Source organism: Adelges cooleyi, unplaced genomic scaffold (assembly GCF_023614345.1).
Source record: "Adelges cooleyi isolate 19-005CV unplaced genomic scaffold, UGA_ACOO_1.1 ACOO_flye_CR_arks_rails_tigmint_CR_PRNA_108, whole genome shotgun sequence".
NCBI classification, from domain to species: Eukaryota; Metazoa; Arthropoda; class Insecta; order Hemiptera; family Adelgidae; genus Adelges; species Adelges cooleyi.
The window spans coordinates 14,399,440-14,425,492 of NW_026095761.1; the positions used below are offsets into that span (position 1 = coordinate 14,399,440).

General features: G+C 28.2%; 1 protein-coding gene across 2 annotated transcripts in view; it reads right to left on the reverse strand.

The window, feature by feature from the left end:
• Positions 1 to 469: 469 nt before the first annotated feature.
• The window catches only part of LOC126847373 (glutamate-gated chloride channel-like), a 43,828-nt gene continuing 18,244 nt past the window's right edge, over positions 470 to 26,053 (reverse strand). Inside the window, exons 2-12 of one of the 2 annotated variants that reach the window (XM_050587539.1) lie at positions 13,206 to 13,298; positions 12,807 to 12,895; positions 11,962 to 12,045; positions 11,809 to 11,873; positions 10,708 to 10,928; positions 10,554 to 10,636; positions 9,387 to 9,527; positions 8,669 to 8,821; positions 8,310 to 8,533; positions 4,086 to 4,172; positions 470 to 3,332 (exon numbers count right to left, since the gene is read on the reverse strand). In XM_050587539.1, coding sequence (XP_050443496.1) covers positions 3,156 to 3,332; positions 4,086 to 4,172; positions 8,310 to 8,533; positions 8,669 to 8,821; positions 9,387 to 9,527; positions 10,554 to 10,636; positions 10,708 to 10,928; positions 11,809 to 11,873; positions 11,962 to 12,045; positions 12,807 to 12,895; positions 13,206 to 13,288 — 1,407 coding nt within the window. In that variant the 5' untranslated portion in view covers positions 13,289 to 13,298 and the 3' untranslated portion in view covers positions 470 to 3,155. The remainder of the gene's footprint in view (positions 3,333 to 4,085; positions 4,173 to 8,309; positions 8,534 to 8,668; positions 8,822 to 9,386; positions 9,528 to 10,553; positions 10,637 to 10,707; positions 10,929 to 11,808; positions 11,874 to 11,961; positions 12,046 to 12,806; positions 12,896 to 13,205; positions 13,299 to 26,053) is intronic. The other variant, XM_050587538.1, reaches the window with a different exon arrangement.

Genomic DNA, 26,053 nt, shown 5'->3' on the forward strand with positions numbered 1-26,053 from the left:
TGAAAAGGTAACTCCGATAAGTTAACGGCTGAATTACATACTTTAGAAATGCATAATATTATAATAAAATTAATACTTTATTAAAAATCGGTTTTTTAAATCGATTAAGTGAATTTATGAATTATACTTATGAATACAAAATATTATATGGTTGTTTACACTATATAAGTTATAGTCTATGTTATGAAACATGCCAAATGAAAAAAACCTTATGTTTTACAACTCACTTTAAAGAGTTTATATTCGTTAACATAAGCAAAATTCATACTGTATGAATTTTGCAACAACATGTATGAATCATACATGTTGTTGTAACAGAACTAATCACATTGTATAATATTATGCGGTCCGTATTATAAATTACTTATGATTAATCGATAATAAGTAATAAATATGGCATTATAATATAATAATCATAATTTTAATAAATATAATTTGATTAAATGTTATATAATATTAATGGTATTTACATTATGAAAAATAATAAGTGCTTGATAGTTAAAATATTATGTTAGCGCCACTGTATTATAATATTAATAATTAATAAGAAACTATTAAGAAATTACATTAAAAACTACGCAAAGGCTTTATGAACAAGTTTATTTTAACAACAATAAAAAAAAGTGCTTAAATGATATCAGACCTGAAATTTTTTTATAAGTAAACCAGTCGGTTGACCAAAACTTAAATACAATAATTATAAAAATTATCATTCATTATTTGCTATCATTATTAATTGAACAGCTACAAAGTAATTTTGAAATGCTAAAATAAAATAAATTTAAATATTATAAAAGCGTTGATGTAATTTTACAGACAAATATATACCAGTATAATATTACTATCCTACAGTCGATTATGGATTATTTCCAACATGGTGTTATCAAACTCAGTATAATGGTGTTGACTTAGCATTAAAAAAAAAATTTTTCGACTTAAGTATATAGCCTAAAATATTATTCTACCTACATTCCGTTAAATATCTAAAAATCAAAGTTGTTTAACAAACGCGTTAAGGATATTTTTTAAGAGGAATTACCCAAAATAATAATATGGGCAGTACTCTTGTCCTACTCGACAATTATAGTTGTTCGAAAAAGTTTGAAGTTTTAGAAGATGACACGAAAATTAATAGAGTTAATATTGTAAACTTGTTAAAAGTTCATACATTTTAACGTTTTCTTATCTATTTTTTGGACCCTCACTGTTTTTATTAATTCTTGGTTTTGTAACCATAATATTGATGTACACTCCTTTCATTTGATTAAATTATATATTTCTTATCGATCCACACTTTTTAAATATAAATCTAATATTCAAATTGCTGTTATTTTGCATTCACATTTTGAACTAAGCGCGTTCATTACGATTTATTAGGAATACCTTGTTCACACTCATAGTATTTTGATTTATTGTGATTCTACACCCTGTACTTATGGAAACTATTTTCGAAAAATAAAAGTAAACATAAGTACAAATGGCGTAAAATAAAATGTTTAAACTCAAATAGTTTTAGTGGTAATGATTGTTGTAATTTACATTTGTTGTTTAATTATAATATTTTAAGTACTTAAAACATTATTATTATTACTCAATGGGTATTAAAATGAGTTTAATCTAAAACACGGTTTGGCTACATACATTAATTTTAAAATGCTAGTAATAAAACGTGTCTAAATGTAAATTATACTGATAAAACATATGTCTAAATGATGTTTGATTGTCCGAATGTATTACATAATACAATTATTGTATATTGTTTTAATTTGTCTTAAACGTTTTCAGGTATCGTCAATCACGGGGAAAACCTTCTATGGTTGAGTTTTAGTGGAAAATTAAGTATAATATTTTTATGACCTTTTGAACAAGATTTAGATAATATTGTTGAAATATTTGTGTTAAAAACCACAAAATGTATTGAAAAACTAATTTTTACAGAAGGTTTTCAAAAATGTATTATCGTCATGTAGGATGAGGTTTCGTTGGAGAGAGCTTACTTGAGAGATATTTATATTGGTTTGAAACAGTTACTTTCACTTTCTGTTTTTTTTTGGCAAATGCGCTTTAAAATTTGTATTATCTATTAAGTTTGGTGTTCATGTTTTTTACAAGGCTCATCATTTTTTTTTCCTGGGAGTGCCCTTTTTGTACAGTACAAAAAATGTTTGGCCAAGGTATTTTTGCCATAAAATGACTGACTTATTTAATCACCATGTATTAGTTTATAAAATATTTTTTTTACTACTGGAAAATTGTATTTTAGCACATCAAATATTTATCCCATTTAGACGGTCCATCTACTACTATTATACATTAATAACAGTTACGTGAAATAAATTTATATATATATATATATATTTATTTAATTGGTAGCGGATTACATTTAATATCTAAATATTCAGCCATTAATAATTGAGCTGTATACGGTCATACGAATTAATTCATATTTATATTTAAATAAAATATATAACTATTTCAAAGCATTTATAGAGCCAATGGAAATGTAAGCGATATAATCTTCCTTAAAATGTAAGGAATCAAAATATTAGGACATGATTTGGGTTCGTTTACTTAAGTATTATCATTCTCCATTACTTTGTCGTTTGGCTTTAATCATAAAAAAAATCCATCAATTAAAAACTATAATCCTCTGTCTATGAATAAATATGCTGAGTATACTAGGAATAACTTTTATACATTTACTCTATTTATTGTAATAAATTATAAATAAAAAAAATCTATTGGTATAGATACTACGCAACACAAACAGAACGTCGCCAAGCTTGATGGACATTTACTAAAGAGAAAATACAATCGAAAGAGGAGGAGAATCATTAAATTAATATTTTAGTTTTGATTTGAATAACAACAGGTATTGATTTTACCAATATATTTTTACCAAGCTGTTATCTTTGCGTTGTTACCGATGGTGGTGTAATGTTCATTTCTGCGGTCGTTTGATTTATATTTTTTAAGAAAATTGTATTAATATAATTGTTATTATTAATTGACGATTTTCAACGTGTCGTTTGTTGCAAATCGTTTACATCATATTTTGCAGCGGTATATCTACAGAATTATACTTTGGTAGCTATTATGAATGATTATAGTATTGCTATAAGAACGTTGAGCTCCTCAAGTCACTCGCCTTTGATCTAAATGGTCCAGTGGCTTGGATGACTTGTGTAGTGGATGAAGAAGAATATCAAGAATATAGCATAAGCCGTGGGGAACGTAATACGGGCGATCACGTCGATAGTCTTGGCTATGCGAATCGGGTGTGGTGGCATTTTGTGTTTGAGAACTCGGCCGCTTCTAGTGTTATCCTCCTCCTAGACACATACAAAATCAAAAATTAATGCGAATAATTTTCTATACAATGTTCCTGTATAATAAACTGATAGTTTTATCAAAATGATAAATACCATATAATTTAAGGGTGTAAAAGTAGAAAAATATACTCAAATTAATGTTCATTTGCTCGAAAATTTGTGAGTTCACGCTATTAAACGACCTTCTGCTATCAAGTACTCATAATAATTATTCGTTATTATATTTTAGTTATGCTCTTCTCTTACATATTATAATATTATATTATTGTTCTACATTATTAAACTCAAGATTTGTCATCGTTTCCCGTTCCTAGTTTACAGTGGAATACAAATTATTTAGTTTTTATATAAAATGTTTTAAAAGCAATTCACATCTCTATTGCAGCTAGGATAAAATATTCAAAATGCTATTTTCATTTAAACTTTAGTTTTTCTTATGTACATGCCACAGATAGAAATTCACAATAACATACTATAAAAACTTGAAGCCTTGTATGTTTTTTTTATATTTTCATCGGGATATTATAATTATAATGATATAAAACTATTCATACATATTATGTAGTTTTTATTTTGTTCATGTTTGTTATGACGTTATAATATACTTTGTTAAAACGCATTATTTGTATAGCTTGTTTGTTTAATTAATAAACATTCTCACTAGATTTTAATTGGATTTTTTTTTTTTAACAAAAAGTTTGTTTAATTATTATTCAGACAACGGTAAAATGTATTCAGATAATATATACATACCGTTTTAGATGGGCATGTATTGTGTAGCAACGAATGGGTACATGCCCCTTGGCCGCAACTGGAACATTCCCCTTGATTTTTGTCACCCTAGACAGCAATAAAAACAGTAGAAAGAGTTATGGTGTTTTGTAAAACCGTTGTAAATTGTAAATTAATCGTTCCTATTAATAGTATTGAAGTAAAATAAACGGTGAATATAAATATAAAAAAAATGCAATAGTCGTGTGAAATATAATAAAATGTAAAAAGTTTTAAATTTATACAAGTATAAATTAATTATGAGGGGGTCCAATGGCCGAGTAGGTAAGGCTCACACTGGCTGGTTTGGCTGTTCTTTTCCTGTTGACAGGTGACTGTCTGTAAAGAGAGACTACCATTCTCCTCTATAGCATCAAAGAAACCTATAAGGTGCACCAAAAATTCTGCTAAATAGGCTCAAGAGACGCGAAAAAAATATTATAAAGGTTTTTTTATAACAATAGATAAAATCTCCTCTTGTTGAATAATTAAATAATTTACACTTTTCAAAAAAAAAATATATTTATATACAATTGTATTAAAATATGATTTTCATGTCAACTATTCGTAAGCTTTAACAGTTATTATGTCATAGGATCTTATTAACCGATATATGTAATTTTATTTTTAATGAATATTCACTTTCCATTATAAGTCATTTATACTTATTACTTGGAGGGGCCCAAATTAAAAATAATACATTTGTGTAAGCCTAATAAGGTATTAAGATTTTTTAAGACTCAAGTTTCACACGCAATAATTTAATAAATAAAAAAAAAATGCAGCATTAGAAAAAAAAAATGTTTAAACCCTTAACAAGCATGAGAGTCTTACACGAATTCCAAGTGTGAAAATTAAAATTGAAATGGCACAAGCGATAGATAATGTAATTAGATAAAAAAAATTACTATATAAACGAATAACACAACTGTTTTAGCAATAATGTTCTTTGGCTTGTAATTTGCTTTTAATGCAATAAATTATATTATAACAGTCAACTTCATGAGAGTACAGAGTACTGATGAAAGAATACAAATATATAAGCTTTAGCACGCTTAAGAGTGATGATTATGCGATAATATTACATCAGTATTCTTAATTACTATAACTAATTTCCATATAAGTCTATAATAAAAATGCTTAATTTAAATAAAAAAAGGTTCATATGCACCATAGCAATATAAAAAATAAAATACTTCATCAGGCGCATGTGTATGTTATATTGATGTCTTTAAAAAATCAATGTAATTATATAAATACTTATTATTCTACAAATGGCATACGTTATGTAAAAGTGTAATTCATATTTTTAATTCCTACAGATTTTTTTTTTATCGTTCTTACATATGAAGAAAACTTTCCGCTATCCACGTAACTCTCATAGCTAATCTGGTTCGCGTCCTCGCGGTTTAAACGCCGTACGTGCTGTTGGAAATTAAAACAATAACTTATACCATAAACTGTTGAAAAAAACGATTATATATATATATATATAATATATATATATTTATATATATATAAACAGTTACATAATGTGCTATTATCACTAACACATATATTTGTTTTGTACTAACGATTGTAAATCTAAATTCCATTAAAAAAAAATACAAATATTGTTACTATTCCTTTTTTCCCCCAACCGATCGAGTAATAATTGAATCTAATTGTTCTTGTATAGTTTATATCATATAATTAATTTTATATAAGCACTCTACAACTCTTAACTGAAAAGTTAAGTAAACTAGTCAAAGTATATTATTTTCGGTATTTGCCGATTGTAAAAAATTGTATTCAAACAATATTATAATATTATATAATTTGGTCACAGCATTGAAATATTTGCCTTCAATTGGTTTGTAATACATCAAACAACATCATAGCACTATTATCGTACGTAAAATGTGTAATGTTTCATGCCATGTATTCTAAATAATAAGTTGTTCCAGATTATTCCATTACGACCTTTTTTTATCAATTCATTTTCATTGTTGTTCCGGAACAATGTATTGGAACAATATATTAACTCACATTATTCCATTTGTCATTAATGGATCAATATTTTGTTCCACTACAATAATTTGAAACAATTTAATGCTCCGGATTACTCCGTTCCGACAAAGTTTAAACAATACATTTCAACAAATATGACAACTAATAACTAACTATCTAAATAATTAACTACTAAATAAAATTTATGTTATATTAAAATGTACAACAAAAATTAAAATTAAACAAATTAATAAATAGTATTATTTTATCTAAAACATTTAACATGTTTTTACGTTTTTCTAAGATACGTTTGTCTTACCTACTAAGATAGTTTTTACTGTACTCGTATTATTTTCCCTCTCATAAGATAACACATAATATTGTAGCCTATAGATATGAGATAACCGCCACTTAACAGAGAGCCACAGTGATGAAAAGGAGTCAAAAATATAAATTGTATTATTAATCTACTACGAACACGGATAATAATTATTATACGAACAATTTTTGTTTTATCTAAAATGTACTTTTTTAAATCCTTCGAGTTGTCATAATGCGTTAATGTAGCAATATTGCATATGTACAGCGCCGCCGTTCCTTATAGTATTAAAGTATTTTTATTTGGAAGTTCGGACTACGCCCAACTAAAAATGATTCATTATATTATATAGTTAAAATAAAAAAACCAAAGAATTTCTTTTGTAAAGGCCCACACTCTAAAATATAATCTCTTAAAGTAGGTCAGATAGTACTTAAAATATTCAGATATTACTTAAAAACCTTTGGGATATTATTTCAAAAAAAGGAGTTTACATAGGCGAGAGGCTACTCGCATATAACTGCAGTATTTTATTATAATATACTCTAATAGTATATTAAAATATACAATAGAAGGATGATCAATATTTATTCAAGTCTGTTTGAATCTTGAGTCAATTTATTTTGTTGTCAAACATAAAACATTACAACATAGTTTGAAATTGTATGTACCATCATTTTTTAAAAAATTATTATTGTGTGGAATTTTAAAAATGATATTAATATTCTTCCCATGACGTTTATTTCTTTGCGTTTTTAAATAATGTAATATTGTATATATATATATGTGTGTGTGGTACTTATTTACTATATATTTTTTTTCGAAATAACGCAAAAATATATTTTATATTATGTTTGTATTCTAGACTGATATTGTTTACATTTCGCATGGACAAACTTCATAGCCATCAAAATCAAGGCCGACCAATTTGGTTATTTACAAAGAACTTCATAATAATATGGTAAAATATTGATCATGTTTATATGTAAGACATTCTGTTTTAATACATCTTTTGTTCAAATAAAATAAATAATATTATACACAGCACAAACATATTAATAATTATAATTTGTTTATGCTGTAAAAAATACAAGTAATCATTTGTATTATTTAAATTAAAAAAAAAAAACAATATGTAGATAAAAAACACTACAGTATTATTTTTATTACATTTTAACAAACACAAAACCATAATGAAACACAATTAAATTGTATTCAATATAAGCCAAAAAATGCATTTTATTAGTTCCTAGTTATTTGTAATCGTTTCGCAGTAACTTGAATCGACTTAAGTTAATCTATGATTTAGGTAAATTTAACTTCATGTTAAATGTGAATGAACTATTTTATTATATTCCTTTACCTAAATAAAATCTAAATTCGTAATTGGAAATTGCATATAAACCCTAATGCTAATGCGCGTTAACTTAAATTGGACTTACTAATATGCGTTAGAGACGTCGTATAAACTTGGCATAATTATTTAATACAAATCAGTTATTTAATAAAATTCCTCAAATTTAATTAATAATCTCACTGTGTAGCAAAAAATTGCACGCAAACCGAAGTTGGATTGAATTTTTATAAATTTTTCACAAATAAATAATTAGTCCTTTAATTGTTTATCCAAATTAACTTTTAACTATGAGTGAATAATCTACTAATCCGGACTAACAGCCATTTTATTTCTCTTAACTCCAAGAGTTAGCCTATTCGGATTACGCTAAATCGGTTTTAACCTCGCGCATAAACGTAGTAATAGTTAACATGTACCCCCATTACAAAATACTAGTTTTATACATTGCTGCCTGGGATATATTATGTATAAAAATTTTAAATAAGTCGTATGCGTATTTCTACGTAAATTAATATTAATGTGTCAATAAAACGTAACGTACTTGTTTGTATTCCGGATCATTGTGTTGGTAAATAACGTTGGGCATCGGCCAATCCGACCGTTTGCGTCCGACGTAGTTAACCAACACGAACTCCAATAGACTGGCGTATATACAACACATGCATACGCCATCCCAAACGTTCATGGCCGTCAGATTGGACACCACTGGCAATGTGCTTCGAAAACCGTTTGAAGTAGTGAAAAAATTCAACATTGTGGTTACACCTGCGACCGACCATTAATCACAAATATATTATGTATTATTAACGTGCGATAAGTTGGGGCTTTTTCGATTTTCTCGAGTAGTTGACTCGGACCCCATCGGCTGTTGACAAATAATCATTAAAGCAAATTAAATACCTATCATCACTCGTGCAGGCACTGCGTTCCATTCCAGAAAGAACGTGATGAACGACGAGGTCACCAATATTATGCCTGGTATAAAAACTGTGGTCACATAAAACGCTCGATCCCGTGTAAAAATCAGGTCAACTTGTAGACAACTGTAATTCCCTAATTTAATAAAAACGATTTTGTTTTATACCACTTAAGATCATTTCAATACATTATATAAATATTATTATACATTTCTCAAAACAAGTAAATAAATACAGTTTGCACTGTTAAGTTTTACTAGGCTTTAAGCGAGATTTCCATGATACCTTTATGTGTACAATATAAAATGTACCTAATTAATGTTTTATTACATTTCAAAGTAAATGACAGATAGAGGTCGTGTCTCGTTCAATGTTGTCTTGGAAAAAAAAACAATATTTTTTTAATAGTCATGCTTAATTGAGATATGTAATTCGATATTTTGAGTGTTGCCAACCTTAACGAGTTATTAAATACAAGTGAAAACCGTTAAGTTTTCGTAAGATATAATTTTTTGCCCCGTTAAAACCGTGTAAATTGTTTATATGTTGTTAAATAAATGTTAAAAACAATTAAAACCTTTAGAGAGTGAAAGGTTTTAAACATTGGACGTCTGTTTTTAAGAAAGACACAGGTACGGAAAACTATTAGTTCTCACATTTCAAGTAGCTCTTATTGACAAGACATTGAACTTGTTACATACCTCTCCAACTTCCGGTGGATGGACACTCCGTCGTGTGATTACGATCCAAGTACGCGTTTAAAGTTTTTAGTGATGGCGACTTCTTCAGCGTGCTCTCGTCGTTCTTCCAGACATATTTTATGGCCGACATCTCATATGATACTATAGACAAACACAAGTAGGTACATTGTTGCAAATGGTGATAAAGTAAGTAATTTAAAACGCCGTCAGAGAATATGGAACAAAGATAAGACACTTTAATTTTCAAACTTGTATTTTTGTTTTCGTCTAATTGGATGTACTAATATGCGCCTAGTTGAGTGTATCCTTGGAACTTCAATAGCTTTTATGTTTGTCGCCTTATCGACTACAGTGTACGAGGAATAGCAAGTAACCAATGGGATACAGTCAACAAATAGGGTTTGTAAGAACATGATCATTATATTTTTTTTATGTGTCTACTTATCACGGTTCTCTCTCTTCCTTGGCGTTATCTTTATACAAAGTTAAGTACTGTCTAATAGTTAGAAATATTTTTTGAAATAATTAGAACCGGAATTAAACAAACTGACTTTTAAAGCCTCAAAAACCCCATTGACTTCCAAGGGTACTTCTTCAAAAATGTCTGCATAAATTAAAGTCATGAGGCATAGTCTTATTAAAAAACCCTGTATTGTTTGAGAAGAAAACAAAAAAAAAATGAATGGCCGTTTTCATAGGCTTGGTTGATGTGTACTTTATTTTTAAGCTAAATTAATGAGAACCGCCGTGAAATATTTAGATATAATACATATTAACATTAAAATTTAAATTTAAAGCATATTTAATCACTGTTAATTAAGTATACAAATGCTGTCCATTTACTCTAAACAAATACAAAGTTTGATATTTTAAGAAGACAACAAAACAAAAAGGTAAATAAACATTTTTAATATTAATAAATACGAATAGATTACGAATAGTAAGGGATTTTCCCCGTAGTGATTGTTTTTTGTATACCAATTTTGTAGTTAGATAAAGATTAATATATGTCATACTGAAATACCAAAGAAAACCAATCGAATTATTGATATTATAAATTGGTAGGTTCAGAAATTATGCTCAAAAAGAATGTAAACAATTTTATATAATAATAAAAATAATTTTGTTTTTTTGCTGTGTGTTATAATATACTAAAAATATACTCACTGCTTTCCATTGAGAAAGTGCATTGGGGGTCATCAAATGGAAATATGTTCAGTATACCTTGACACGACAAGATCAAATGCGTCCTATAAATAGCAGTAAAATAAGGGCCAAAAACTACACGTGCCGCTTTCTTGCGAGGTCAGAAGACCGTTACCTAAGTAAGTAATGCACGCTGCCGTTCCTGTAGATCCTCAGGGAAAACGCATTAGGTATCAGCGACTTTTTGAACTCGCCGTGCATAATAAAGTATGTATCTGGCAGCCATATTTGAGCATGGTGGTGTATTGCATTCAAGAAATCGTATCTACTTAGATTTGAATATCGGAGTCGCGGGTCATACCACTGTTGCTGTAGTAAAAACTCAACTTCGTATTTCTAGAAAAAAACAAAAAAATGCGAAACAATTTGATTAGTATAATAAAACTGTTTGGTAAAAAAAAATCTGTGTTGAAGAATATTTAAATATTTATATTTTTACACTAACCACAAGGGACTGCAGTTGGAAAACAAAAAAAAATGCGAAACAATAACAAGGTTTATGAAATAAAAAATGAAAAAGACATGACTACGTTTTTGGTCCTATACAATTCAAAAGAAAGATATTAACTTAAAATTTACATATTCTACCTAGTTGTTTATAGGAGTAAATAAAAAAAAATATAAGTGAGTTTGAAAACTAATAAAAGCTTATTTTATATAAATCCTAAAAAAATATTTGTCTCTAATCAAAGTTGTCGACGGAGTTGGGAAAAAATTAAATAAGATAATAAATAATGTAAAACTATTAAGTAAATATAATACCTATAATTAATGTTTTCCTATTTATAGACAAAAATTCTTTTCAATAAATAAAAATAAATAATAAATAAAAAAACTGTTTTATTACTTAAATACTTTTTTGTTATCTTAAGATAATTTAAAAAAATTGTAACTTTTTTTTTATAATTTAGACATTCTAATTCAAACAAATAATAATACTTATAAATAGTACATACAAAATAGAAGATAACGAATAAAAAAAAGATAATCTTAACTATTAAACAAATTACCTTGGCGAATAATAAATACCAAATAATTTGAAACAAAAAACGAATAACAATAGTTGTATTTATAAATAATGTATTAATAAATGAAAAAATAAAAGATTATGTTTTATTTTCGCTTATGAAAATAATGCCGAACTCTAATAATTGTCAGACATTTGCCATTTTTAAGTACAATTAATTAAATACATTTTAATACTGACGATACTCACCAAGCTAGACTCGTCGGGTGACGCCAAACTGAGCAAAAGTACACTGACATTGACTAACAAAGGTCCTAATAAATCATAATACAAGATAAATAATATAAAACGTTATAACAGATAAACTAGTATTATAAAATTTAACCAACGAATAGCCCGTACCTTTGCGAATCGGATGTTTATGTACGGATGGCAGGACAACTCGCATGTCCTTAGGAGTTTTCATACCACAACAGAAGTCTTGATCTAAATGGTTTTATAAATATATATTACACATTTAAAATTATTATCTTAGACGCTAGATGTGTGAATTAAATTTTTAAAATGGGCGCTTCTTTAATTGCACTAGCAGTAGTTTAGTACTTAACAACTTGAATAAGACCTGTGAGTTATAGTTACAAGAAAATACTAGGCGTGTCATCAAATGTCTATAATATTTATGAGTTTTAATTTAAATGAAGGAAGACAAGAAAATTTCATGACATTAAGAAAATGACAAGCGATAAATGAACTTGGCTGTTAATCATTCATACTTAGGAACTTAATTTCAATAGTGAACTGACAGCATATTTTGCATAATGATCGTTAAAAGTGCTTTCTTAAAAAAACAATTTTCATGTAAATAAATAACGTTTATAAATATTATATACTATCCTTTAGTTCCGCACATTATATTTCGATTTAGCTTAGCGATTTCGGTACGCTTTGACAGCTGATTAATTACATATTTCTAATGAAATGTGTACATTTATTATTATTTATTTAGGTTCACCCTGTGTAATCCATTAAACAGTGCGATGAACCATTTCGCAACACTGATTTCAAACCAGACCGGAACCACTACAATATAAAAGCTGTAATGGAACAAAAACCTTTACACAGGTCGTTGCCTGCAAATTATTTTGGTTTCCTGTGTTTCTTGTAGACCTTTTTAATACTAATGGATATCACTCTATTAATAGTCTATAACCGAGTAATCACACCTCAAATACCGAATATTAACTCACCGTCCACCGGAGGCAACAGTCTCATGTCATATCTGTTTTCGTTTAATAAGTCATCTAATATTTCTTTATCCGATTTTCCGTTCTCGAATCTAAAAAATAAATAAAAAATCATGTTGAACGCATTTACCATGCTATTAAAGAGTTTTTAAATACATTTGTGAAGTGAAGCTTATTAAAAATGTTATTACAAAATTTTTGAAAACCCCCAAAAGATCATAGTAAGAGCAAATCAAATATATTTTAACGATTAAGTAATAAAATTAATAGTAATTGAAAAATATATTCAAACAAATGTCATTATGTCATTGTTAGATATCAAAATATTTATGACACAATGTTATTTTCTAATATTGAAATAGACGAGAGACTTGATAAAAATATACATTATGTTACACTTACACGTCTGAGCTTTCCGGCATTACATTTTGAAGCAGCACCACGAGAACGGAAGCTACCAGTAGCAGCTTCCATATTTGTTCCATTCTATGACATCTGCAATAAAATTTAGGCATTTTCAAAAATATTGTTAGGTTCAAACTATCATAAGTAATAATAATAAACTATACAAAATCTCATAGTTTTAACGCTTTTTTTTTGGAATAGCACACAATACTATCATTTTTTTTTTGGTAAAAATAATTTATGTACTAAAGTCAAAGTATAATCTCTAAAATAAGATTTATTGGATGGTGTCCAGGATAAAAATTTAATTTTTTTTTAACCAAGCTTTGGAAACTACTGCATTTTAGGAGGCATACAATATTAAAACGGTTTATCTTAAAGGTTTTTTTTTACTTCAATAGTAGTTAATTAAAATATTAAATTTTTATATAAATAGTTTTCTTAATTTTTAACGAGCCTTAAAAAATCAAATCATAGATATGCTGAACTATACTTTAAATTTGGATAAGTATAAATTAAATTAAACAATAGACCTCCATTCGATCTATGCGGTTAATAGGTATGTCATGAAACTGTACTATTATAACGACGATAAATTAACTACACGACAGCCTTGCCCTAGGTCAGTTAGAGAAATTATTATATTTTTCCTGTACAAACGAAACTCTAGGGACCTATACAAAAATTATTTTAGCGCCTTGATTGCATTGCGCGTTATTCATGTCACGCGAACATTCTAGTACGGATAATTTATTTTGTTTATACAGTCAGTTTTTTAATCGACATAAAAATTATCACGACGGTAAAAATGGCGTGAAAACAGAAACCCATAAAAAATGAATAATGTAGGTAAAATAACAAAAAAACAGGGGATGGTTAGGCGTTGCCGTTGTGATATGAAAACATACTTTACAAAGGATAGTGAACAACCAAATAACTATTTTTGAAATTATTGAAGTTTCATGTTTAGGGCAGGAGGAAAGGTGGAGTGTATTTTTATTTTTATCTACGCCAATTTCCCAACCACACTTCCCCTCCCATCCTAACTTTAAAACTCTTATAACTTTAAAATAGTTATCCAAACCTGGTTATCGACCAGTCAAAATGTTTAGTACATTATTCTCAATTTAAAAAGTTAATAAAATATATACGTTACCATTTAAGTTCCAAAAGTTTCTATCAAAAAAACTAAGTTGAGAAGGGGTAAAAACAAAAAAAATTGTGAAAAATTGAGATCACATTGTATAAAAACAATATGAAAAAAAATTTTAATTTCTTATTCAACCCTATGAGATATTGAGAGGCTCGTGATAAAAAAATCACTCTGTATAAAAATAATTTCAATAAATGTTTATATATAAACATTAAATAAATATTTAATTATCTACTAAGCATATGTAATTTTGGAAAAATGTCGATTGTTTACTACAAATAATTGTAATATACAATTTGATATTATTTAGTTTTCAAAAAATATACATTTAATAACAAGCTATTTAAGTCATTCAAATAACTTATATATTTAATTTAATAATATATATTTTTTTAAGTCAGTAGTAGTTTTTATAAATAATGAAAGAATATTTGATGCAGTAAATACAAATTATATGATACGCTAAATAAAAGTGTATTCCAAATAAATCATTTAAATTGCACAGTTTATGCGGCCAGCTGAATTCGATTTGTGATAAAATTGTATACACTCTAGCTCAAAAACTGTAGAAATTATGTGTTGGATATTGATATTTGTGTTTGAATATGTGATATTTGCTATTATCAGTCGAACTTAACCTTTACCTTTGGACCCTGCAAAGAGTTTTTCAAAACTATTTTTGTTTCAACATGGTTTCAATTATATACTTTAGTTTTTTGAAAGTTATGTGCCAATGATAGTGTCACTAGTTAATAAAAGTCATGATACACCGTGGTGGCATAGTTAAGAAACTCGTAATCTACTTTATTGTTCATGGTATTGAAATAATTCACAAAACAAATTTTAAAGTCCCTTAGTTATGACAAATGTGACACACACCCGACACGTGGTCCTGCGTTTTCAGTTGTACTTAATGATGAATGACAACGCACCGGTAGAATATTGTTTACAATGTCTCTGGGGAAAGGTCAGTGTTAGGTATTACACGTCATATCAAAATAATATATTATATTCTTATGGTTAAATACGAATGACACAATTTAACCGCTTAGATTAAATTGCAAGTATACATAGCAGGCTCACTGTATAGGCATACAACAACCGTATAGAAAAAAATAATAAAAACATCAAATTACATTATACGTATATAGTACTATTATTCTCATACATTGACATTGGCTCGCTTTGATAATTTATACAAAACGTACAAATAATTTATTATATATCTAACAAATTAATACAAAAGTAACACTAAGTGCACAAAAAACAAATATTGAAAAACACCATGTTCGCCTTTAGTGTTTTACCGGACCTATTTATCTCGGTTCATATACTCTCGGTTTATTTTTTAAACTTATCATTATAACAGCAACCCATTTACAGTTTCATAAATCATAGTTAAAAACACTAAAATTTCTTTTCTCTATCTATTGATTTATATTTATGCAAAACAGTTTTTATAGTTTGTACTATTTTACATTTATTTATTTTATGTACGGTTTTACTACTAGAAACACGATGATATTATATTGAAACTCTTTCATCCGTGTTTCGCATTACCAGTCATGCGAGTATAATAAAAATATCAATATTCCGTTCATAAAGAACACAACAAGTATATTTTGTTCTACTTATGGCAAAGAATTCTAAGAGGACTTTATTTTTACGTTGTCATATTAAATGACTCATATACCTTATATACACAAATCGCGTGTCAGTCACTTTTCATTAGAGCACGAGGTCATACTAACATTTCCCTTGTTGCTACAGCTTTTGTTTATGTGCTTTGTACATTACACGCCCAAAGAAAAATTCAAGATATTATTTTCACTATAATATGAGAAAATTCTATCGGATAGTAACATTATTGCTGTTCTTCCCTTACTTCCTGGGTTATAGTAAATAAAAATAAGTTTTGTTTATTTAATATGACCTTTTACGTATTCATAATTCTTACCCTTTTTTTTTTATATAAATATTTCAAATCGAGTTTTCAGCGCTTTCAAACGTTTTAAAAATTCATCACCTGTCATCCCATTTAGATGCCGTCTCGCTCTTGAACGCCGTGGCTTCCGGTTGAGTAGAAATAAACCCTTTCAGTCTGATTTTAGTATTCAGGAGCGAAAGCAGTTGTTTATCGGTACCGAATCTCGTGAATAGAATGGCCACTGAATAGCCGTTTTTAGTTAAAAATATTTTTTATTTATTATTTATACTTTATATGCGAACCGGATCATTGTCCATTGAATAGATGTATTTATGCAAACAACAATGCATTGTCCACATCATAAAGAATTGACCGCAATATATTGTCAAGCTGAAGAAAAATTCTAAATTCTAAACGACCGTAATTTTATACCCTTGAGGTAGAAAATAATACAATGAAAATATGTTAACTCCTTAAAAGTTCATTCTGAGGTTATATTTTGTTAATTATTGCTTATTATTTTATTCAAATTTTACTATTCTTGTTTAAGATTGTATTTATTATAAATTTAATTTTAGTATTTAAAAGTTTTGGTCGCAAAAATGAAATGTAATTGTCTCTTCTTTTTAGGTTAAAAAAACTGTTAATTGTAATTAATATTTTAGGAAATTACGACTTATGTAAAACCAAATGCTTTCGAAAAGCGCCTCAGGCTAAAACAACAGACAAACTTTAAATTTAAAATATAAATGTATATTTTGATAATTATTCTTCTAACATTTATTTCAGAGTTTATCAGTGTAATGCTACGGGAAAAAATATTTGGACTAAAAAGCCAAATCAATAAATATTTAATGTATAACATAAACCCAAAATTGAAAGCGACAAGTTTAATTATTCTTATCATTAATTAAATTGTCTGCGAACTTATTAGTGCCTAATCGTTTTTTGTTCGTTAGATATCAACAAACTATCACCACGATAGGCACAATTTCTAGATAGCATAAAATTAATTTGGAAAAATGAAACATAGTTTTAGTTTGCCAGCAATGTTTACAAAAACATTTAGAGCTTTAAACCATCTAATTATTAAGGAGTAAAGTATAAGCAATTAGTAATAAGAAAAAAGTTGACATAAAGCTAACATTTGTCTATTCATATATCAAGTTAGCAAAAAGGCATCTGTATTAATATTTATTTGCTAACAATTTTATAAAAATGTCAGGCCCTAGTTTTGTGATAATTGTATATCAATACTCGTTTCGAAAGATGCACTTTCCTAAGAAGCTAACTAGTTCTAGGAAATATTCATCTGTAAAAAACACCGATTAACACAATGAAAAGTACAAAAAAATATCTAACACGGGTTTTCCACATTTTTTTTCTTTGCCATGAAAGCATATCTAAGCTCTTACAAAAACGCAAAATTCTATCCAATCGAATGAGCTATGTTGGGTTTCGTTGTTGTTTCATGCAGTCAAAATAACACCTCCACTCCCTAAATTATAATTGTGTATACAAGGTGATTCGTTTATCATGAACCAGTCAATATCTCACTGGGTTTAATTAATATATATAATATATATTTTTTTTAAATGTTTTTTTAAAACGTGATCTCAATTTTTCACATTTTTTTTTGTTTTTACTCCCTCCCAACTTAGTTTTTTTGAAAGAAACTTTTAAAACTTAAATGGTAACGTATATGTTTTATTAACTTTTTAAATTGAGAATAATGTACTAAAAATGTTGACTGGTCCGTATGATAACCAGTTTCGGGCAACTGTTTTTAAAGTTATAAGAGTTTAAAAGTTAAGATGGGAGGGGAAGTGTGGTTGGGAAATGCGCGCGGATAAAAATAAAAATACACTCCACCTTTCCCCTACTGCCCTAAGCTTGAAACTTCAATAACTTCAGAAATGTATGTGTATGTTTTCACGGGAAAAGATCCACGGGTATGGCGTTGATTCGCGGTTTTACGTCGAACGCCGCTGCTGCTGTTTTTGTGGGTTTTTACCGGGACAATATTTATCACGGGCTTTGGCGTGAATATATATTATGTGTATCCGAACAAGCACTCGGAAAAAACGTTTCAATGAAAATCTCTTTACCGTGGATACCTCTGCGTCTAACAAAAATTATTGTTGTCGGTTTTCGTTATACCTACAGCACATTGTAAAGGCTGGCGGTTTCCGTTAAAAGCGTTCTGTTTAGCTTTTCACCAAAAACACTAGACGTATAGGGCGACGACTAGCAACCACCGCCACCATTACACGTCACAATCGATACACGTTATTCCATTCGCTAATAAACAGCTACATTCGCACCGGCACCTGCAACCACCGCACCAGTCACGATTGAAACTTTTCACAAAATATCCGACATCTAATCCATTAACGGCGAGTACTCCTCTAAAAGGGCTTTGGCTCGGTCGCACGTTGGATGTTATTTTTTTCTAGTCAAACAAATTAGGTCAACCGTCTATATTATATTATGTCAATCGATGTACGTTTATGTACATATATATATATATTTCAATAAAATCGATAATAATACTAAATGTACATATTATTAGGTATGATTGTTATTTTAGCGGGCATTGTTTTTTTTTTTCATTTCCATTTCCTCAAAATTCGTTAATACAGACTAAATCCAACGTTTCGTTGTTGTTATTGGATGTATGAATGTCATATTCAATGTCACGACTGTCATTGGAATTATTATGAAATGCGCATAAAAATAATATATATGTATATTAATTATATCAATGCGCAAAGCTCGCGAATGATTGACAAGTAATTTACTTATCTGTATTATGAGACGGAATAGCTTTTACCGGTAACTATGCCACGAGTCACAGCGATATCAAATATATAGCATATTATTCTTTTATAAGTTTCGCCAGTGGGTCAGGGGATATTTTGGACGAGGAAGTTAATCTTCGCCCTTGGTATTTTTTTTTTTTAAACGTTTTTTGGCTCTCCTGATCATTTTTTGCTTAAACCCCTGGATTTGACGACCAAACAAAACTTTCACACGTAGTTAAAAAAAAAATAAGCAAATATTTCCAAGAAAATATTATAGATATGGCAAAAACCACAAAACAACCGTAAGCTACATGTAGATTTATCAACAGAGATGACAGAACGAGAGATGTCAACAGGGTTATTCCTCCCCAACGCCTGTCAACCCCTTATAATAACACTGTTTCATACGGTCCTCGACGAAAGGGTCAATGACTTTTTTTTGCCTACGTCACGATGTACTAAAATCAAGTGGCAACAAAAAATATTTTACTTAAGTATTAACTTACATATAAATTTGCTATTATTATTTGGTTTTCATATAATATTACACCAACAGGACATCAGGTTTATTTTATCAAATTAATGACAAAATGTACGGTAATATACACAGCTTTTTCTAAGTTATATTTAAACATATTCATGAATTCTGTATAATTAGTAATTTCAATTTAAAAAAAACCCCAGTGTATACCATGTATGTTGTATAAGCACAGAATAAATGCAATAAGAATTGAAACATTGATAATTTAACTTGGGAAAGATAGGATGCATTGTATCTATGACCTTCGGTCATTATCTTAGTGGGTCGTTCTTTTATTATTATATCTATATGTAATATATAAATATATATAATTTATTTATTTCGGACCCACTCAGAAAATGGTTGCCGTTTTTTGTTTACACAATAGCTTTTCATTCTGATTTCATTTATTCTGTGGTATAAGAGTATATGCGAGTGAAAGTTTGGTATTTTAATAAACCACAACACAAATAAATTAATAGATAAACACTTTACTATTGATAAACACATATAGTAAATACAATAATAGATACTATTATTAACATAGGGTAAAATAAATAGTGTGACATAAACACGTTATACTAAAGAGGGTGACAAATTTCTTATTCCATAAATACATTTTACGAAATAAATTTCCCCTGTGTGTCACCCGCCTAAGAATGTTGAGCAGATAGTATAAGGTCCTATCTCTTAGCTCAAATGCTTTTTATATTGTCCCACAAGGTTGCACGTGTGTGATTTTACAAAAACTACTTTGTTATTGCTATACTTATCCTTGACAATCAACGACGTATTTTATACCATAAAGAAAAACAACATTATTGTTATTTTAAGTATAAGCAATATATTTGGTTATTTTAAATATTAGTTATTATTCCAACAATAATCATATTAAATTACACCAATGTTAAAATTAATCATTTGCCTGTAGAATAATTTATTTGTTTTAACTAATAATTATTATTTATTTGTATTATAAAAAGAGCAATATACAACATATTCAAACGCAATAACCCATACCATAGTAATTTAAGTGGTGAAGTAAAACTGTTCAAATATTTGTATTTTGGTAGAAAATATAATAAATCTAATTTTTGCCTAAATAGGTTGATTTTTTTTATCATTAGCCACTCAATATCTCATAGGGTTTAACAAGAAATTATAATTTTTTTTTCATATTGTTTTTTGTTTTTACCCCTTTCCCTACTTAGTTTTATTTAATAACAACATTTGAAACTTAAATAGTAATGTATACATTAACTTATTAAATTTTAAGTAATGTACTAAAATGTTGACTGGTTGATAACCAATTTTGTATAACTATTTTTAACTTTATAAGGATTTAAAAGTTAGGAAGGAAGGAGAAGTCAAAGTAAAAACCAAAAAAAAATGGGAAAAATTGAGAACACATTGTATAAAAACTATATAAAAAAATTATTTAAATTTCTTATTAAACCATATGAGATATTGAGCGGCCCATGATAAAATAATTACCCTGTATGTGATATGTATAGTTTATTCACTTATACACTATTTAGTTTGCATTATTTAATTTGATAGAAATTAAACAAAATTTTTATTATAATCAATTTTGTTTAATTAGGTTTAGGAAACATTTACGAAGCATTTCCCGCGTACTGCAAAAATATATACTTTACAAACAAATTTTCAAGTTTTTTGTTCTGTAACAATTTTTATAACATTAATAAACCACATTTTGGCTGGGAATCAAATAATAATATCACAACTTTTCTAATAACAATTGTTGGTTGAGTAGTTTATTTCCTGTTAGAATAAAATGAAATAATATTATATTCATATTAAAAATATAGCACTTAAAACTAATTATTATGAAACATTATAATTTTCCAATGAAGCCGAGATTACAATGATTTAAACATATATTATGAAAATATAATTATAAAATGTGAGGCAACTTCTTACAGAGTATAATATAAGCGTTAATTATTCAATTCATTAAATAACGAGTTTTGTTTATTTAATATTTTGCAAACGAGCAAAAAGAGTTGGAACCATGCCATTAAATTCGTTGTTGAAAAAAATGAAATAATAATGCGTTTTTCGATAATTGGAATATTTTGTTAAAATATTACACCCATAAAACGATGTGATCTAAATAAATTGTTAGCTGGTATAGTTTACCATTAGGTACGTTGATTTTCGTGCGACAAACGTGTAGAACAAATGAAAAACGATTGTACCCGATAAAATTCGCGGTATAAATTAATGATTATTTTTCAACACGACTTCACTATTAAACTCTTATTAGATTATCATAACATAATATTGCGTTTGCGGTGCTCGGAACAATAAACATAAATTATTTATATGACTGATTACATAGCAATAATAGTGTTAAGAGGGCTCCATACAGACCATTTTTAAGGAGTTTTGTATAGGCAATATTTAGGAAAAAATTAGCTTAAATAAATTTCGACCATGTCAATAAATTTACCGGTTAATTTGTATAAGCTTCAAGGTATTATTTTTAATTTAAATCATTTTGTCTATGAATAAAAGCCATTTTAGTCAATATAACATACATTTTTTGTTCCATCGCACAGACTCAACCAGTGATCCGATAAGTAATATGAAAACAGATTTGAATTTGTCATGAAATTTACTTGAGATCGGTCGACATACTTTTTTGATATCTTATTCCTACTATGTATAAAACACATTTGAACATTTTATACAATTTCAACATTTTAAAATAAAATTTAGAAAGGGTTAAAATTAAAAATTAAAAAAAAAAACCTCGACCGATCCTAAGTAAACTTCATGACAAATTCAAATCTGTTTTTAGATTGCTTATCAATCATTTAGATTGCTGGATCACTGGTTAGGCCTGTGCAATGGAATGAAATTTATGTGTTTTGACTGAAAAAATGGTCTGCATGGAGCCACCTTAATAAGTAGCAATTTGGAAACTGGACAATAAAAATATTATAGCTTGAAGTAATAATACACAGCTTTGTATGGAAATATATGTATGTTATTGACTGGGTGAACACACTGTATATTTAATTAAATATAAAAAAAACTGTAAGTACCTATTATTTTTTATTATACAATATATATATCAAATTGTGTATTAATTATATAATATATTTTCACGTCTACGATGTGATCCACTTAACGCGAGCCACCATTTTCTATAAAAAAAAAATACAAAATTGTAGTTTTTCTTTTCGAAATCATTTTTATTTATGTTGTTCTACAGTATTATAAAGTTACCAAATATTTACCAAATATTTACCTTTTTTTATTATTTTTTAGAGCGCTATCAACTTATAAAACTTTAAATAGCACGTGCATATTTAGTGAAGAGTGGGGAGTGGATTAATATTTTTATCTGCGCTCATTACTCAACCCTCACTCCACCTCCCGTCCTAATTTTAAACTCTAATACATTTGAATGTAATTATTTTAAACGAGTTATTACCCAGATAAAATGTTCAGCAAATTAATCTTAATTTAAAAAGTTAATTAAATTTATATGTTCCTACTTAAGTTTCACAAATTGAAAGCGCTCTGAAAATTACAAAATAGGTAAATATTTGGTAATTTTATAATGTACAATAACATTAATAAAAATGTTTTCAAAAAGAAAACTATAAAATTGTAATTAGTTTCCGAGAAAACTATTGTCTTCCGTTTAATTGAATTTTAATGATGGAATGATACATAACATCCGGTTACTTATGTTGATAGTGAATAAATTATATTTAAATATTTTTATTTAGTTATTATTCTAGTCTAAATTTTTTGTAGTTAATAAAAATGAACAACTTTTTCTAAATTTGATTAATGCATGTTCTCAAAATGTGTTTCCACAAAAAAAACTATAACTAAAACTCTATTTCTAATCAATTTGGCCGGCCAAGAGGTTTTCTGTAGTTGACAAATGTGCAAGCGTCTTGCCAGTTGATGTATTCAATGGCTAATATGCGCTAATGTGTCCACAGCGCGCCATTTAATGGATTACTCGTTTTGCCTTTGTCACCACAAAGATAGTTTCACTCATTTTGACCAAATCTTTATCTGAACTCTTGAATTGTCATATGTTGATGTATAGTTTTTAATATTTTTTTAATACTGAAAAAATTTCAATGATAATAATATGATCGATTTCAAAATTTTCGATTCTAGTAAAGTGGACAGTTTATAATGTGGAACAAATATTAATGGGTGAATTTGGAGAAACATAATTATATTGCATTATACACTGAACCTCATTCAACACCGAGTACGTCTAATAAATGGCGTTACTTGTAAAAATAAACACTCAACAGTTTGCTAATTTGTCGTTCATTATTTTACAAACACGTAAATATCCTTACAAATCAAATGAGAGGAGTTGGAGACAATTATTAGCTAGGACAATTATTATTTAATTTATCAAGTCGGACACGGATTGGACGTTCCGTAAGTTTCGCACTTCATAGCTGTCGTGGGGGAAAGGCAATTACGGTTGATGACTTTTCCTGTTCTATTCACAAATTGTTATTTGCACAGAACTCTCGGCGGGTTTCAATGATTAATGTGCTCCATCCGGTCGCTTTGAGTGAGTAAATTATTAATGATCTAGCGACGTTCGGTTGACTTGTACATTTTTTATCACCGCATCTTCACACGGGTTGACGCGCGTTTGTCTGTGTCCGAACTGAGCCGTGATATCGATCGAAACTTGTACGGCTGTTTGCCCTTAAGGTGTGTGGGCGGCGGTGGTTGGGTATAACATTTAAGGTGTAGAGAAAACGAAGCACACGCGAGACGGTCGTAAAACGGCGCCTGAGGGACGACGACCGGTTTTCGTTTCTCAACTAAGTACGCATGCTTGTAACCTTGCAACCTTGTAATTCAGCCAGATCCGACCTCAGACGCTTACTTGTCTGTACTAAGCTTTATGTCTCAAGGCCGCAAACGTGTTTCGCGCTGATCTGCTCGAGTGAACATTGAATTTGTTGGAGAGAAAAAAATGCATTGTTTTTACTAGGAAAAAATTAAACATTTTAAAATGTACCGTCAACTTTTCAACTAAGACGATCAAAACAGCTAAACGATTACAGTTATTATTATTTATATAAATTAATCGAATTCGAACAAGTCCAAAAAAAATATAAATATTTAAATTCTTCAAAGAAAAATACACGTTATTGTAAAACGAATTCCTTTTCAACATAGAATCGAAGCTTAAATTTCTATCTCAGCTATTCCGTTGTAATTGTTATTATTATTATTATTATTATTTAATATGATACATCAAGTTGTTATTACAGTATTATTCAATAGAATCGAGCAAGTTTTCTAAAAGCTTTGAAAATTCCAAAACGAGTTAAAATGTTAGCAACCTGTAATTCACGAACACGGCCGTGTATCAGAATTGCATAACCCGAGTGCCGTCTTACCATTTTCAATACAAAATTATCTATATGTTGTCTTTTATTTGATTTGTAGTTGGATTTGTAGCTTATTTAGTTGGAAATTTTTGGAATATCTATAAGGTCAGCGATGAATTTTTTTTTATTTTTTAACTAGTTTAGTCATTTATTCTTGTAATTTTTTTATGTTTCCTTAATAGAACGATACACTAAGAAAATTGATTTGACATATTTTTTTGCATGAAATTAAATTATATAATTTTCAGAAAAAACACCAATCGATGAGATTATTATCATTCGTCTAATAATTATAATAGAAAAACCTTATTTTTTTACATGTTTTTAAAACACATCAATCGCTTTTTAAGATTACGTACAATTTTCCAAAAAAAAAAAAAAATGCTTTATTTGTTTAATACAGTATTAACTATACATACCATAACTTTTAAGGTTCAACTTAACAAAAGTTATAACTGTTGATGAAAAATATATTTTTTTTTAAATTAATCGGCATCAACCTTTTCACTGTCCTGTGAAACTGGTATTATAATTAAAGAAGTGTACGTAGTTGTTTCGTCCTTAAGAAGTATATTATTATAATAAATAGGTGTATTTTACGGAACGTTGGTACTTCTGTATATTATTCATACTCGGCTATACGACAGCCTCGCAAATGACGAAATCCAGTTTTGTTCCCAGTCTGGGTATAAAGATAACGGGTTGTATCTGTGTATAACAATTACATTTTATAGTCGGTATACAAACTACATAGCTGCAGTCTCGTTTTAATGTGCACCATAAACTCATGTCTGCAAAAATAGTAATAAGATTCTCTCCCTATAGTTTTTCTCAAAAGTTTCTTTTATAAAAAAACATTATTTTAAATTGTATAGCTACTGTTTTCGACCGAATTCATTTTACTACGACGTGCATTATTTAATCGAGGTAGTACATATTCACGGTACTTCATGTTTTTCATTCGAATGGTTTTTCCTAATTTTCTGGAACCTTTCATTTTCCAAGGCAAACGTACTTG